The sequence below is a fragment of the Peromyscus leucopus genome, chromosome 14 (assembly GCF_004664715.2).
Source record: "Peromyscus leucopus breed LL Stock chromosome 14, UCI_PerLeu_2.1, whole genome shotgun sequence".
Classification (NCBI taxonomy): domain Eukaryota; kingdom Metazoa; phylum Chordata; class Mammalia; order Rodentia; family Cricetidae; genus Peromyscus; species Peromyscus leucopus.
The window spans coordinates 3682650-3698789 of record NC_051075.1 but is presented as its reverse complement, the minus strand read 5'-3'; the positions used below and the strand labels follow the sequence as shown (position 1 = coordinate 3698789).

Genomic DNA, 16140 nt, shown 5'->3' with positions numbered 1-16140 from the left:
TACTCAGACCTACCAGTAATTACTGATTAAACCTCCCATTAACAATTACAATTGTGCTAGATAAAAGTTAAGTAGGAAAGTGATTTTTGCTTCCATTTCACATTCGTGTTGAGAACAACAGAACTAATTTTATAAAATGACTACTATATTTGTCTGTTTGATTAATGTAGAGTTGACACCTTATTTATATGGTTGGGTTTTTCATTTGAGAAGAATGGACCAGGAGAAGTTAGGCTTTCTTATTTATTTGATTTTTTTTTAAGTTTAGACACAGGAGAATTTGGCTCTTTATTTTTTAATTTTTATCTATTTTCTTTGTCTCAATTCCCAGCCTCAGAGCCCAACCTGAAGGTGCGGTCCAGGTTAAAACAGAAAGTGGCAGAGAGGAGAAGCAGCCCCTTACTCAGGCGGAAGGATGGAAATATTGTCACTTCATTCAAGAAGCGAGTGTTTGAGGTGACAGGTAATTGAGGATTGGGTAGTCACACACTAACACCTGCTGGTCACAGGAATTCCATTTTAAGTTTAGAGTAAATATGTCTGCTCATTAACAAAACTTATTTTGAGAACTATTTCTTGAAAGGCAATATCTTTGAAAACTCACAAATAGTTCAGTAAACCTTGCTATGTGTTCACCAGCTGTGCAATGTAGGAGATGGAGGGCGGAAGCCACCTATGTGTTGATCAAGGCTAAGCCACACCAATGCTTGCCCTGTTCTCTAGAAAGGGGCAGTCCATCTGGGAAATGCCAACCACTAGACTATAACTTTTAATGAAATCTGATCAGAAATGAGCAGAGGGAGTTTCAAGAAGAGCGTGTCCCTCCCCCCTACTCAGACATGAATGTAGGAAATACATCTGGGAAAATTAAACTACATGGAACACAAAATCCTTGACTTTTCAACAAATTTACAGAACTCATAAATGACTTTATGTGTTTACTAGTGGTCTGGGACTCATGGCAGGAGGGGGAAATACTGCTTTTTATGAAGGGGAAAAGACTTGTTTTCACTGGTCTCAAATGGAAGAGTTCACATTTTTTCAACTGCCTGGTTAGAAGTGGGGTGAGCAGGTTAGGAAATTCAACCTGATGGCTTACAAACCCCTCCGTCATCCCATTTATACTTGTTTGAAATTAGAAAAGTACCGAAGAATACAAGAGCCAAAAGGCTAGCCACAATAATGCTGGCTATGGCTTCCTAAGGATACAGGAACTGGAAGGGCTACACAGAATAAGACCGACCATCATTTACTGGGTGCTCAGAGGGATGCATTGTGCTGGACATATGCAGCGGAAAGAGGTTCTGGTCGGAAGCTCTGTTCTCCTTCCTAAGGAACTGTGTGACTCTTCCTGTGTAAGCAGTTGCTCTCAGATCCTATCGCACCCTTCACGTTTTTCAAATAATGGGTTTCCTATCTCTCCTTTAGTCAGAGCCAGTTCAGAGAGGAAAGGCAAGAGTCTGAAAGAGGAGAAGTAAGTTAGGTAAATCACTGCAGCTTAAAAGTGACCGATTATTTCAGTTTGTAAAACACATCTCAGCCTCCTCTCTAGTCACAAACGATTGGTATTGTTAAGTAAAAATAGTATTTGTTGATTGTATTTTGAAAACTGTTTCTTTGAGGATGAGAAATTTTGAAGAAATGAACAATAATTGTTTTTAATATCGATATAATCACAAGTTTATAGTAATTAAATTCTAAGTTTGAAATATAGATTTGTTTTCTTAATTTTATGAGATAAAAATTCATCCTTTTCATCTCAGGAATGATGTGAAACGTGCCTGCCTTGTGTGGCTACAACTTTTATACACTTCTAGCCTGTGAGCGGATGCTGGCAGATAATTTAATGAACATTTTGATTGTTACTTTTTATTTCAAACTAGTATTTTCCACTGAGTCTAAATGTATTTGGAGGATCTGAACTTCCGCACACCTGTGTCTGCAGCTGGTCCCCTTCCCACTTCCCGGTGGACTTCCCTCTAACGGGATAGCCAGTGGTCCCCTTCCCCGTTCCCGGTGGACTTCCCTCTAACGGGATAGCCAGCGGTCCCCTTCCCGTTCCCGGTGGACGTCCATCATCTAACGGGATAGCCAGTGGTCCCCTTCCCCGTTCCCGGTGGACGTCCATCTAACGGGATAGCCAGCGGTCCCCTTCCTGTTCCCGGTGGACTTCCCTCTAATGGGATAGCCAGCGGTCCCTTCCCTGTTCCTGGTGAACGTCCATCATCTAACAGGATAGCCAGTGGTCCCCTTCCCGTTCCCGGTGGACGTCCATCATCTAACGGGATAGCCAGCGGTCCCTTTCCCCATTCCCGGTGGACTTCCATCTAACGGGATAGCCAGTGTTTTCAGAGCCCAGTGGGAGCCACACAGTGCCATAGCAGCTAGACTGCATCTCTGCCAGAATCTTCTCTTTTTCTCTTTCCCTGTACAGGTTGAAGCGTCTGCTCCTTTTTTCTCTTTCTCCTCTTCATTGTTAGTGTGTAAGAGCAAATTGCCATTCCACACATTGTCAAGTCCAAGTATGTTCTGCCTCTCTTCCTTCAATCGGTTGTCTTCTTTTAAAACGTTCAGCACTGACTCAGCTCCATGCCTGCTGTGGTCTTGCATCTCCTTTCTCTGCTGCTCCTGTTCCCCAGAGGTTTTTGGAACTTCAAGGACAGTTCCAAAGCCTTCCGTTCCCCCAGGTTTGCCCAGTGTATCCACAAAAGTACTCAGTACTTGCTCTCAGGTCCTAAGCTGTTTGTGGTGTAGGGCCCTGGTACAGTAGTTAATATGCTACAATCACAAGGGTTTCTATAAAACAAAGCACTTTCATTTTAATATCACATAAAATACGTAAGATAACTTAAGATGGTAAAGAGAGAAGAGGGTTTCAGAATATAGTGTTTTTAAGAGTAGGGAAATGAAATATTAGTGAGAAATCACAGCCATCCTGGTAACATAAGAACCAGGAAAAGAAGCAACTGTAAGAATTTTTTAAGTGCATTAAAAAAAAAATGCTCTTAAAAGGAGAGATGGAATGGCTCATAGGTTAAGAACACTGACTGCTCCTCCAGAGGTCCTGAGTTCAAGTCACAACAACCACATGGTGGCTCACAACCATCTGTAATGAGATCTGGTGCCCTCTTCTGGCTTGCAGGCATATGTGTAGACAGAGCACTGTATACATAATAAATTAATCTTAAAAAGAAAAAAGCTATGTGGCTGTGGTAATGCATGCCTATAATGCAAGCACTAGGAAGCAGAGAGGATGGTCAGGAGTTTGGGCCAGCCTGGGCTGGATGGTGTGGCCCTGTTTCAAAGAAAAAATACACAACAAGATGGAAAGAAGGTACACAATAAAGGCAATGTTGAGAACAACCAGATTAATCAAAATGTGATAAAAATATATATGAACAGAAAGGCAGTGAACATATGAGACAGGGCATTTTGTAGTGCCAATAGTTTATTCCAGTGCCATAATAAGCCAATGTCAGGACCAGAGCTCAACCACGATTCTCCGTTCTTCTAATTGCACTGTACTTCAGAGCAAGACAGGACTTAGTGGAAAGAGCTGAAAGTTAAAAGTTATTTTGATGGAGGTCAGGAAAACACTGTTTGGGATTTGTGGGCTCCTGATCAATGGGGAAGAAGATCGTATCTAACTAAATTTCCAGGTGGGATTAGTGAAGCGAGTGAGTGAGGTGATTAGAAGAAAAGGAGTGTGAGCAGCAGGATGTGGGGAAGTGTGTGTTTGTACAGAGAGTGAATGACTTCGCTTGACTGAGAGCAGAAAGGGCAAGAGTGGGAACAAACAGTGAAAACATTCCGTAGGACTTTTCTGGGAAGAATGTTAAAGACAATCTTCAAAGATTACTCTAGTGACTCTGAGTAATAAGAGTTTATGCCATAGTTTAAGAGAAGACACAAAATTTAAACTGGAATGGCAGTAGTCAGACATCTACAAGATGCGCTGAAGAAGAGGAGGAAAGGCCAAGTGGCTTGGGTGAAGAAGAGAGGGTGACTCTGAGGATGGAGACAATACAGACACAGCAGGAAGCACTCCATATTAAAATACGGTGTGAGCTATACACATGTATCTGGGGATTAAACATGGCCCAAATTCTGCCTGGAGGACTTGCTGCTCTTCTAGAGGACCTGGATTAAACATGCCCAAAATTCTGCCTGGAGGACTTGCTGCTCTTCTAGAGGACCTGAGTTTTGTTTCTAACACCCACTTGAAACAGTTCACAAATGCCTGTAATGCTAGCTTAGGGGTACTTGACACCTTCTCCTGGCCTCACTAAGGACATGAACACACACACACACATACACACACACACACACACACACACACACACACACACACAAGTAAAAACAAAATAAATATTTAAAAATCCAGCATTTCAAAGGAAGTCAGACTAAAATTTGTGAGAGTTACATAAGAAATACTATGTGCATGAAAGTAGTGTGCCCAAGGATAACATTTAACGTGGGAGCAAAGAGAGCAAGGAGGTTCAGCTGCAAACAAATTGCATGTCTGTGCGCGGAGACTGACAGGAGAGAGACAGAGATGGGTGTAGAGGAAGAAGGGCTGGCAGTCTGGGACTATTCTGTCAAAAGCCTTAAACTTTAGTGGCATTTGAAAGAAAGGTTGCAGTTGACAGTGAGTAAACCATGGCAGGAGAGAATGAGCTGGCCTTGAGAGAACAGTTCTATTCAAGCCCTGCTACCATTCTGTCAGGTGAGGGGACATCCGAAGAGCTGGGCAGTCTCAGGCTAGAAGGCAATGAGGGTTTTGAGGAACTGGTGGAACAAAAGCAGGGAAGGGTAGGGTAGGATTGTGGGTAAGAACAAATGTGTTGTCGCTGGAAAGGAGAGAGGAATGAAATGCCATAGCTCTGAAAAGCCAAGAAGAATTTGGTCAGCGGAGCATAGTCCCAGTGTAGGAAGAAAATATGTGGTGGGAATGAGTCCCATCCCTCTGTCTCTGAAGAGTGTGAGGCAGTGCCATTGAGCAGAGCAGACTTAATGTGATAGAGAGGAGACACTTAGAAAGTACTCAAAGTGACCGCAAAGGGATGGCAAGGACTAACTAATCAATGGACAATTTTCCAACATTTAATACAATGACTTCTGCTGCCATATTTCTAGAAATTAGAATTTTCAGTTTCTTTGCATGTTGAGGTCCATATGAATTTTGTATATATTGTTTTCAAACTTTTGCCACAAGGAATTTCTTGTTAATTGATATTTAAATATTTACATTACTAAATTTGGCAACTTCCAGAAATTCACTGGGGTAAAATTAAAGTCAACTGACATTTTATAAAGCCATCAATGCAATGTGGAGACTTTTGGTTTTTATTTATGTTTCTTCAATTTGACTGGCATGTATTATAATAAGATATATGCTTAGTGTATCAAATAAAGATCAATGTATAGTTCAGCATCCAGACTCCTTGCCATGGATTTCTGTGATGTGTTGACAACTGGCTTTTACCCCATCTGCAAATGTATTATCTCTATAACTGTATACTTCTATGATAGTATGAGAGCAATAAAAGACTATGCCTTTCTTATTTCCTTTTTTGTCAGTTGCTTCTGTGTCCTTTTATAGTTGTGTGTCTGATAGAAACTGTTAATACCAACTGTAGACAGTTGAAAACAAAGCAGGAGAAGAAATGGGAAGCTTTAGAAACATTCCAAACATTTCCTCTTTTTGTGTTATGCTTGCTGTTCCCCCGCCATGCTTGGTCCTGCATGTTGCAAACAGCCAGCGGGACTCATCTTTGTGTGATGTTCATAAGTGCCTGTGTATTTCACCTTTGTGTGATGTTCATAAGTGCCTGTGTATTTCACCATGTTTTTCAGAATCCTCAGTCAGTAGCAGCTCTCCAGGGTCCGGTCCCAGTTCGCCAAACAATGGACCCACTGGAAGTGTTACCGAAAATGAGGCTTCAGGTTTGCCTCCCACACCTCACCCTGAGGTAAGCCCCCCCCCTTCATCTACTTCTGGAAACTGATACCGAGTGGTCCCTGAGTCCAGGCCTCCTCACTTTCAGACATGATAGATCTATAAACAGAGCCCAAGTATTTCCTGCTGTGAAATAAAACTAGCTATCTTTCTTACTGTGTGGATCACTTACATTGATTATAGTTTTATGTGTGGATTTGAATGAACTTGATTATATTTATAGATGTTTTGATGACCACCCATGTTGGGAAAATACTGAAATGCAAGCCAATGTTCCTACCTCCTTAGCTGTGCTCATTCTCTACTGCTCAAGGATGTAAAGATCTGTAATCCTGCATGGGTACTGGTTTCTCTAATAGGAGTACACCCATAAATAAGCAAACCAAGCCCATGTAAGCCTTTCACACTAACTACTACCAAGGTGGGTTTTGTTCATTTGACCTGAAGTATAATAGCAAACAACTGATGTCTATATTATGACTGAGAGAGCTGGAGATTCACTGAGCAAACATTTATTTAGTATTTACTATGTGATTGCATTTTACCTAATGATATGCATATCAAGATGAATAAAAATGGGAACTCCATTACTGAAACTGACATAGTATAGAAGATTGCTTTAAAATATTATCATTTGTTGTGGTCAGTGACAGGATGGTAAGAAGAAAGTGATTGTCAACAAGAGTCAGTGTTGCCTTCTGCATTAGACTGTGCCGAGGTAGCAGTCTGAATATCCATGTTAATGGAACTCTTTTGAACAGACTGACCAGAGACTGAAGGCATAATTTTTTCCTTCTATGCATCATGCTACCTCTTTCCTACACATCCTCTGTGCAGACAGAGTTGCTGTGATTCCTTCTCACACCTGACTGTTACTTGAGTGTCCCTTCGTATTTTACAGTCTGAGTATTTGAGATTCGGAGACAGTGATCAAATCTGTCAGTCTCTGGGTTGCAGCTGCAGTATTCCTGCCATTGGGTCATCCACACTGTACCAAACACTCCTGCTGCAGGGGAATCACTGCACTGTCTCTTGACAGAACCCAACAATTTCAAACGTCACCCTCACTGACAGAATGTCCTCCAGTCAAGAGTTCCATTACTCTACGATCTCACACATTTCACATGCATGCACAAACACATATGTACACACACACAAACCACTAGACTTTATGAAGTCATTAGGTGAAAGTTAAAAAAACATAGTGGAAATGGAGGATGTCTCTGATAGGCCCAGGGAGTCACTTTTGTTTAAGGCCTGGCAGACTTCTCATGACCTTTGGTTTCACATAAACTCGTAAAGCTCAAGAGAGAAGAGAAGCCCAGTGCTGGGTGAGGACATGCTAAGCACAGAGTCTCACGGCTCCACGCAGGGATCGCCAGGGCCTGTGTGGAAGATCACCTCACCCCAACAGTAGCACATCCTCTGTCTGAGAAGGGTCCCCATGAGCTAGTCTGTGAGGGAGTACAGCAGAAATCACAGCCGCACACTGCCTTTTGACTTCCGGTGCCTCCAGATGTGCGGACCCAGGTGCCTGACAGAGCAGATGTGACTCTTCCTCAGATTAGGACATGGTCTTCTAAAACTTCTACTGTTTGCCAGAGAGCGTGAGGAAAAAAGATAAAGACCCTCACTCACGAGCATCCCAGGTACCTGAAGGCTAACCTCCGTTCAGACCTTTACACTAATCTCTAAGGCTTCCATACGTTTCCTGTGTCTTACTATCTCGTCACTCGCTACCTCCTTTTCATTATACTTTCCAAAATAAAATGATGCGAGATAGGATATTCTATGAATACTGTGATCACACATGTAAGTAGGACTTTCAGGTGTTTAGGTTACATCCTCATGTTGAGTGATTTTTTTCTATAACCCTTTAATTATTTCCAAGAAAAGAGCAAATGTGTCACAAAGAATAAGTAAATAAGTAAGTTTTATATTTCCACTTTCATTTGAATAATGTTATTCTCAGTAACCACATAAATATGTAAGGGTTAGGTTCTGATCATTCCTAGGGCTGTTTGTACCCTTGAAAAATGACAGCACATGACACCACATTCAGCAGCATTGATAATTCCCAGAGATGTGGCATCAGTGCCTCGACTTTGGCTCATTAGCATCATGCTTACATTTTATTAGATGCAGAAAGAGTTGTAATATTTGTCTGAGCATGTTTAGTAAAGGGTTGTAGAAGAGTGAGGACAAGCTGTGGGATTTGATTACAGTTCAGAGGGAGGACAAAGAAACTGTGGTTTGAGAGTTACCAGAGAAGACATCCTTAGCTTTTCTTGTAAATGCATCTATTCACTACTCTGTTCAAACAGAATAAAAACCAAGAAGAAATATTAGTAAAAACAAAATGGAGGAATGGAAGGTTTTTCTCTTCTGGCTATTTGGAACCTACTGAATTTTCTAGATTTCCTAGCCTGAGTTCTAAACATGTAGCTATATGTGTGTGGAGCTGTATACTACTTGCACAGAGACAGAAAATGGAGAGTGCGAATTAAGGCATTTTACTTATTTTAATCCATTTTGTATTCCTAAATCTTTCATTCTCACAAATTAGGTCTGGGTATCTTAGGTTTTCAGCTAACTGTTGAACATATTCCATCACTACAAATCTTTCTTCCCACCCCCACCAGTCAAAGAAGAAAAACAAAACAAACCAGAAGGAAATGTGATTTAAAGGAGTTTAAAGGGTAGAGGGATTTCTCCAGGTCAGTGGCAGGACATTCACCTCCAACGCTGGCAAGGCTAGTTCAAAAGCAGGCAATGACTTACCTCATAATGAATTAATTGTGTGCCTGAACTGTGCTCCAAAAGGCCAGGTGGGCAGACCTTCATGCACTGATGGGCAGCCTTTCTGTGGCCCAGAAACAAAAAAGCAGCCCTGATGGCTAACATGTGTTTGCTTCTGCATCACATTCACAGAGCTCTGTAGTGTGATCCACTCTGGATTGGTAAGAAGGCAGCAGAAGTTAGGCAGACTATCAACAAATTCCATCCTAGCTGTTACCACCTAGAGAAACTGGACACAGGCAAGTGTGCTGTCACTTAGAATTCCCTGTGTGATTTTTACAGTTACCCCCTAAGATTAATAATAGAATATGATTTCATAGCAACAGAAATTTTGAGATCAAAATTATTTACACTATTAGATGCTAAGACCCTCAGTTGTGTAATTCACCATTTACAAAATATTCTGCTTTTATCAAATAATGCAGGTGGGTTACATCTTAAAAGACTATCTCAAGTTCACAGTCTGCCTGGGGTACAAAGTGAGCTGAGGCCAGCCTATGCAACATTGTGAAAACCTGTCTCAATAGGAAAAAGGAAAAAGAAAATGAGAGTTGAGTGTGTCTCTTAGTGGTGTAGTCCTTGCCTAGCACACAAAAGGCCCTAGACCAATCCCAGTCACCAATTTAAAAAATATGGCATGGGTGTGAATGTCTCTGTGTACCATGGCCTGTAAGTAGAAAATAATGTCACCTAATTCTTTCAGACCACACATAAATGAATGGGATTCTATTTGCATTCACTGCTGAGAAAATTGGAAAAGGGACACCTAAAGTTCTTGAGCCTATTTTTGTTTTCTATCATGTAAGTTGCAAATGCTACCTGATTTAGATGAGGCAGAGGCGGGAGTTGGATGAGAATGTACTTGTGGTTGCAACTCAGGATGCACCAGAGGATAGTGGATGGCTAAGTATTCTGTTTGAAGGCTGGGCTTGGGCATTGCTACAAAACCAACTACTGATCAAGTTGCCAAACTTCTATTAACCCTCAGATTCCCGATTGATTAAAAGGTGGCAGTACTGTTTCCTGCTGCTTTGTTGAAAGGAGTCACTGTTTGCAAGGCAGGTTGTACATTGTGAAATTTGAAAAAAGTTCATTTTTGTTGTTACCGTCAGCGTGGACTATTCATGGGGAAAACTCATTAAGTTGTTTGTCTTCAGGCCAGCAGCCCTCATATGAGAATGCGTCTCCATCTGCTCTGACCACTTCTGTTCCATTTCTTCTATTTTTTACATATTCTCAGTCCCAGAATGCAGACTGTGGGAGCTACTCACTTTACTCCTCTGTAAACTTGGTTGGGAACTAAAACCTCAAGCGTTTCTGTTTCCAACTCCCTTCAGAGATGTCTTTAGCCATCTAGCCACTTGGATTGTTAATTCTGTGGGCCTGTGGGTTCCAATACCCTTCCATGGCTGTCAGCACCATGATGCTAGATCCAGCCGATTGATTTGATAGCCAGCTTAGCAGTAGCCAAGTTCTAGTTTATTTCTAGTTTAACATTAGTGACTATGTCTGCTGTTATTTTTTTCTTTAGTTTACAGCAGAACCAAATGATTTTTTAAAAAAATACTTCTAATAATAAGGCTAAATGTTCTAAGATCACCGGAAATTACTTTTGTGATGCTCCAGCCTCACATGATTCATCTGCCTGTTGTTTTGCAACAGTTGCCGTGACATTTGCTGTGCCGTTTTATTTACGTGGGTACCTCAGAGCGATGGTTCATATGGCAGCAATTAAAACTTGTCCCCCACTTGGAAAAGAAGTTATGACACAATAATCACATGAGCCAATATTGCAAAGCAAGGTCTTTAATAAAATAGAAATGCAAAGTTAGAGAGCAAGCTTGTAGGACTCTCAGCACCTCAGCAGCACTTGCTCTTTTTCCAAAGGACCCAAGTTCAATTCCCAGCATCCATGTTGGGTGGCACACAACCACTCATAACCCCAGCTCTGGGGAATCTGATGCCTTATTCTGCTCCCCTGGGTACCCATACCAATATGTACATATGCACGCACATACTCATAAATAAAATTAAAATTCCAACTTCTAGTTTTCACCAGTGGAGTGCCACTGCATATACCAACCACATTCCAAGGCAGGCCTTGTGCCCAGGAAATGTTGGCCAATACAACATAGACTCCATGTTTTCTTTGTAGGCTCTTTGCTGATTTTGTTTTGGTATTTCTTGTCTTGGTTTGTTTGTTTGCTTTGATTTTCATTTGCTTTTACTTTTGGGTACTTTTTTGAGAGGGGAGAGAGAGAGAGAGAGAGAGAGAGAGAGAGAGAGAGAGAGAGAGAGAGAGAGAGAGAATTTAATAAAAATATGGTTATTTTTACCCTCAAAATTTTTATCTCATGTTTTACAGTAATATGATCTTCAATGTAAAGTGAAATATTAAAACTTGGAGAGTTTTACTTTTTAAAAATAATTCTTTTATTATCATGTGGAACTTTAAGATCTCATTTTTCTGAATGAAGCTTAAGAAAAGAAATGCGATCTTGAAAAATACTGTTAAAGCCATTGGCAAATATTAGGTCTTTGGGGATTTTTTTAAATGTGGCTGTCTTGTTTTTAAATAGTCTACCACTTTATGTCAAAGTCAATTGGTGTAAGTATGTCTTCCTATAGGCCATTCTGCTAGACACGGATGCTACCTGAGATGATAATTAGAGCTTCTCTGTCTTGGGCTCTAGGACCTGTTTTCTGGGGAAGGTAGGTGGCTGTCCTCACCCACAGCCCACACATGGCAGAGCTCAGATATGAAATGCTCACGATAAACATTTTTTTAACTAGTCCACATCTCTTACCTAAGGTCTATATTTCTTTTTCTGATTTTCTGACCTATTGTAGATAGTTTTGAATATTCAGTAAACTAAGCCTCCTTTGTTCACTTTTTGTAAGATTATCAGAAGTAGGCAGATATTACATATTTGTTTCCAAGTCCGAGGTATTGGTAAGAAAGGCATTTATTTTCTGCCCCCCTCCCTCCCCCCGTCACCCTCCTTCCTTCCCTCCCTCCTTCCCTCCCTCCTTTTCTTCTCCCCATTCTGTGTTTCCCTCAGGACAGTGATGTTTCTGTGGTCTTCTCTGTGTTTTTTCTTACAGAGTCTGAACTTATATTTTGTGTGTTGTGAATTTTAGAGACTATAGTGGCACAGTGTTATTCACCTCATTTCGTTTCTTACTCTATCACTGGCCGTGTGTTTTTAGATCCAGTAATAGCTTATGAATGCTTTTAATCACAATAGAAGTCCATGGTGCCCGCTGCTCTGTTTTATCTACCCAGCCCTACGCCTCAGCAAGATATGCTACAGAGAGCAGATGCAGCCATCCTGACAGATTTGGGAGAGATGTTCTTGAAGCTCCCCTTTTCAGGAGAGGAGTCCCCAGGTCCATAATGTGTGCTATAGTTATGATTTATATTTCTGAATTGTTGGCCGAAGTATGGTACCTGTCATTACATCCCATTTAGTTCCTTCATCCACAGCACCAATCATGAGCATTTTCTCACGTTTCTCGGCCCTGTTGTGGGAAACACTTGATTCCATTTCTTTAAATCAATAGTTTCTTAATGTCAATGGCTGAATAAATATCTCCTTTGAGGGTCATTTATTTTTTGTTCTATGTGTACTTTATTTATCCATAAGACCTGCTTCCAATTAACATGATAGTGAGAAGACAAGTGAAATGCAGCTTTGAAAGATCTTACTGAAATGTGACTATCCCCCTCCCCCCCCCCGCACCGCCTCACCTCTGCTCCAGGCTCATCCTATAATATGGTCCTAGAGAATTACCAGTTACCAATGACAGCCTGCATTTACATTAACGTCTTCCTTGGTGCCAATCAAATGTTCTAACCTTAATATAGTGACAATGATTCTAACCGGCCTTGATGTTTGTTCTCCTTTCCTTAGCAACTGACTAGCGTGTGAGGAGCAGAGGCACAGCTAACGCCACTGCTCAGCAATATAGCACCAAGGATGGGCTTCCTAAAACTATCTTCTAGAAAACTTCTGTGTTTTCCTGTGAATCTGTGTGTACTTGTCACAGCTGAGGTGGGGGCATGCGAGCCTGTGAGAGCACAGGTCAGTGATCAGGTGGGAGCACCACAGCCTGTGAGAGCACAGGTCAGTGATGAGGTGGGGAGCACCACAGCCTGTGAGAGCACAGGTCAGTGATCAGGTGGGAGCACCACAGCCTGTGAGAGCACAGGTCAGTGATGAGGTGAGGAGCACCACAGCCTGTGAGAGCACAGGTCAGTGATCAGGTGGGATCACCACAGCCTGTGAGAGCACAGGTCAGTGATCAGGTGGGAGCACCACAGCCTGTGAGAGCACAGGTCAGTGATGAGGTGGGGAGCACCACAGCCTGTGGGAGCACAGGTCAGTGAGGTAGGGATCACCACAGCCTTTGAGAGCACAGGTCAGTGAGGTAGGGATCACCACAGCCTGTGAGAGCACAGGTCAGTGAGGTGGGGAGCACCACAGCCTTTGAGAGCACAGGTCAGTGAGGTAGGGATCACCACAGCCTGTGAGAGCACAGGTCAGTGAGGTGGGAGCACCACAGTCTGTGAGAGCACAGGTCAGTGAGGTGGGAGCACCACAGCCTGTGGGAGCACAGGTCAGTGATCAGGTGGGAGCACCACAGCCTGTGAGAGCACAGGTCAGTGATGAGGTGGGAGCACCACAGTCTGTGGGAGCACAGGTCAGTGATGAGGTGGGAGCACCACAGTCTGTGGGAGCACAGGTCAGTGATGAGGTGGGAGCACCACACAGCCTGTGAGAGCACAGGTCAGTGAGGTAGGGATCACCACAGCCTGTGAGAGCACAGGTCAGTGATGAGGTGGGAGCACCACAGTCTGTGGGAGCACAGGTCAGTGATGAGGTGAGGAGCACCACAGCCTGTGGGAGCACAGGTCAGTGATGAGGTGAGGAGCACCACAGCCTGTGAGAGGACAGGTCAGTGATGAGGTGAGGAGCACCACAGCCTGTGAGAGCACAGGTCAGGATCACTCATTGTCTAGGTAAATGGCTCTGCACCATCTGTCCAGATTTTATTAAGACACATTGACCCAGAACAGAGAGGCCCTTCCTGTCAAAACCCTAGTTGAGGGAAGCTGTGCTCAAAAAGACAATTCAGAACAAACAGTTGTCTGGTTCTAGGATGTATGATCTGACCTAGAAACCTCCATAAACCCTGTGTGTAGTGCCCTATTTGCAGTTGAGAGAGACAAGCAGTGCCCACGCCACATATGATGCTCCTGTCTGTGAGAAGGACCAACTGTATCCATGGACATGGGGATAGAGAATAATCCTTGAATTCCAGAGAACCTGAGGCAATGTCTGCCATGGTTTGGCTCCTCCCATTTGTAAGATGGCCAGGGCTATCTTCTTAAGAAGGCTAATGTTCTTTCCTTGGCTTCTCTTTATATGCCTTAGGGATTTTCTCAAATGTAATGCCAGTCTTTCTTGTTTCTCTTGCCTCCATGGGGGACAGGTGGCAGCCACAGATTTGGATGGTCTTAGAGCTGTCCCTGCTCCCAGGGTGACCACACCTCTGCACTTACTGGCTCAGTCTCCTTTCCTGAACGATGAGGGAGTCTGGGGGTGTCAGTGAAGAAGATGCTAATCTCCGGGGCTTGGTACTTGATAGATACTGAAAATGAATACACCACCATGAGAGATGGAGTCACACAATTTTTATATTAAATCTCTGGAGCCTGCAATCCCAGTGAAGAAGTATCAACAAATCCTTCCACATTAGCGAAAGCCAGTGTGAGGTGCCTGCCAGCTGCTTCCATCAGCATCTCTGAAAAGAAATCAGTTTTCACCCAAGTGTGTTGTCTTCGTGTTTGGGGTAGGAGGGTATACAGAAGTCATCCCAGTTAGAGAGAGAACTTTATCTCTGAGTCCTGTGGATTCGCCTCTCACAGTTACTGTCATGCTGCTACTGTAGTAAACAGTTAAAGCTTTGAATGGTAGTTCTTAATTAAAGTTCCTATTTCTCCACATTTTTTCTCTTCTATGAATATAGATAAGAGGGCTATTCCTTTGTTTTAAAAGAGTATTAGCTGACAGGAAGCTAAGAAAACATTTTTACTTCTTTGTATCTTTTGTGGGCCATGCATATATTATATACTAAAACTGATTTCAAAGTCCATTTTATAAACAAAATAGTTGCTTGCTATTTTACTTTCAACAAAAATGCAACTATTATCAAAAGCTCCTAAAATAAAATTATAATCTCATACATTATAATATAAAAATCTTTCCCAATAATCTTCATGCTTTAGGGATTTAGGCATCTTTAATTTCACCATATAAACTCAATGGAGCATTAATAGTTCAACATAACACACAATTTTCATGCATGAATAACTGACATGTTCTTTTAAGAAGAAACACAGCCTGAATTAGAGATCCAGGCTGCACTGGGAAAACCCAGTGCTAAGCTTCTCTTGTATTATGTTAAGGCTGAGACTCATCTCCAAACAGTTGTATGATTGAGATAACGTTCTGGAATAACATCCTGTGTTTTCCTGGTGCATCACTCTTCAGTGACATTCTGAGGTTGCATTGTATTAGCACATGATATTTTCCCTTGTTAATTGATATCCCAGGTTCGTCCTGGGGAAAATCTACAGCTCCCCCAAACATGCTTGACAAGTTATTATATTTACTTTAGTCAAAGCCCGTGTGTGCAATATCCCTCTTGGAGGTGGTCTATTATTGGAGTCCCATATGCTTTTTGTTTGGGAAGAAAGCAGTCACTGTGTCATACTGTTACATGGAGTATTCTTTTTCAGGATGTTGTACCCTTGGGAACCATATCAGGCCAGAGTTCCCCAGTCTAATAAGACCTTTGTAACTCATATTGTATAAAAGTTCTGGGAGGGAAGCAAGAGTTAAACAGAAGATGTAAGTTTAGCAACCAGAGTAAGCCACATGTGGGAACACACATCTCCTAGTGTTGGATTAAAAATGTATTTGTTATAAAAAGTACTGGGATGCCAAAATGTTGAATTTATTTCAGTATAAATGCATATTATTGTCAAATAAAGATCCTGTAACATTTTTAAATTTAGTTTTGAAAATATATGATGTAAAATAGCACCACCCATAGTTTGTTGATAATTTTATATTAAAATGTGATTAATATAGAAGCATTTTGGTGTTGCTTAATCTCCTATGAATTTCCTCTCAGAACAATGGCATAAAACGATGGTCAAAGCTATGACTATTTTATGAAGTTATTTTTCCTGTATGAGGAGGTTTATAAATATGCATTCGTCACCAACTGTGGTTCTTGTATTTTTCTGATATATGACAAACATATTAATTATATTCCAGAAAGCCAGATTTTCAAAGGAATTTTCACAATGA

At 41.8% G+C, this 16140-nt stretch overlaps 1 protein-coding gene across 23 annotated transcripts in view; it reads left to right on the top strand.

Annotated features, from left to right (window-relative positions):
• The window catches only part of Hdac9 (histone deacetylase 9), an 848903-nt gene that overhangs the window by 498110 nt on the left and 334653 nt on the right, over nt 1-16140 (top strand). For 17 of the 23 annotated variants that reach the window (XM_037210967.1, XM_037210962.1, XM_037210963.1 and 14 more), the window contains 2 exons: nt 332-463; nt 5857-5972. In XM_037210967.1, coding sequence (XP_037066862.1) covers nt 332-463; nt 5857-5972 — 248 coding nt within the window. The remainder of the gene's footprint in view (nt 1-331; nt 464-5856; nt 5973-16140) is intronic. The other 6 variants (XM_037210966.1, XM_037210965.1, XM_037210971.1 and 3 more) reach the window with 1 other exon arrangement.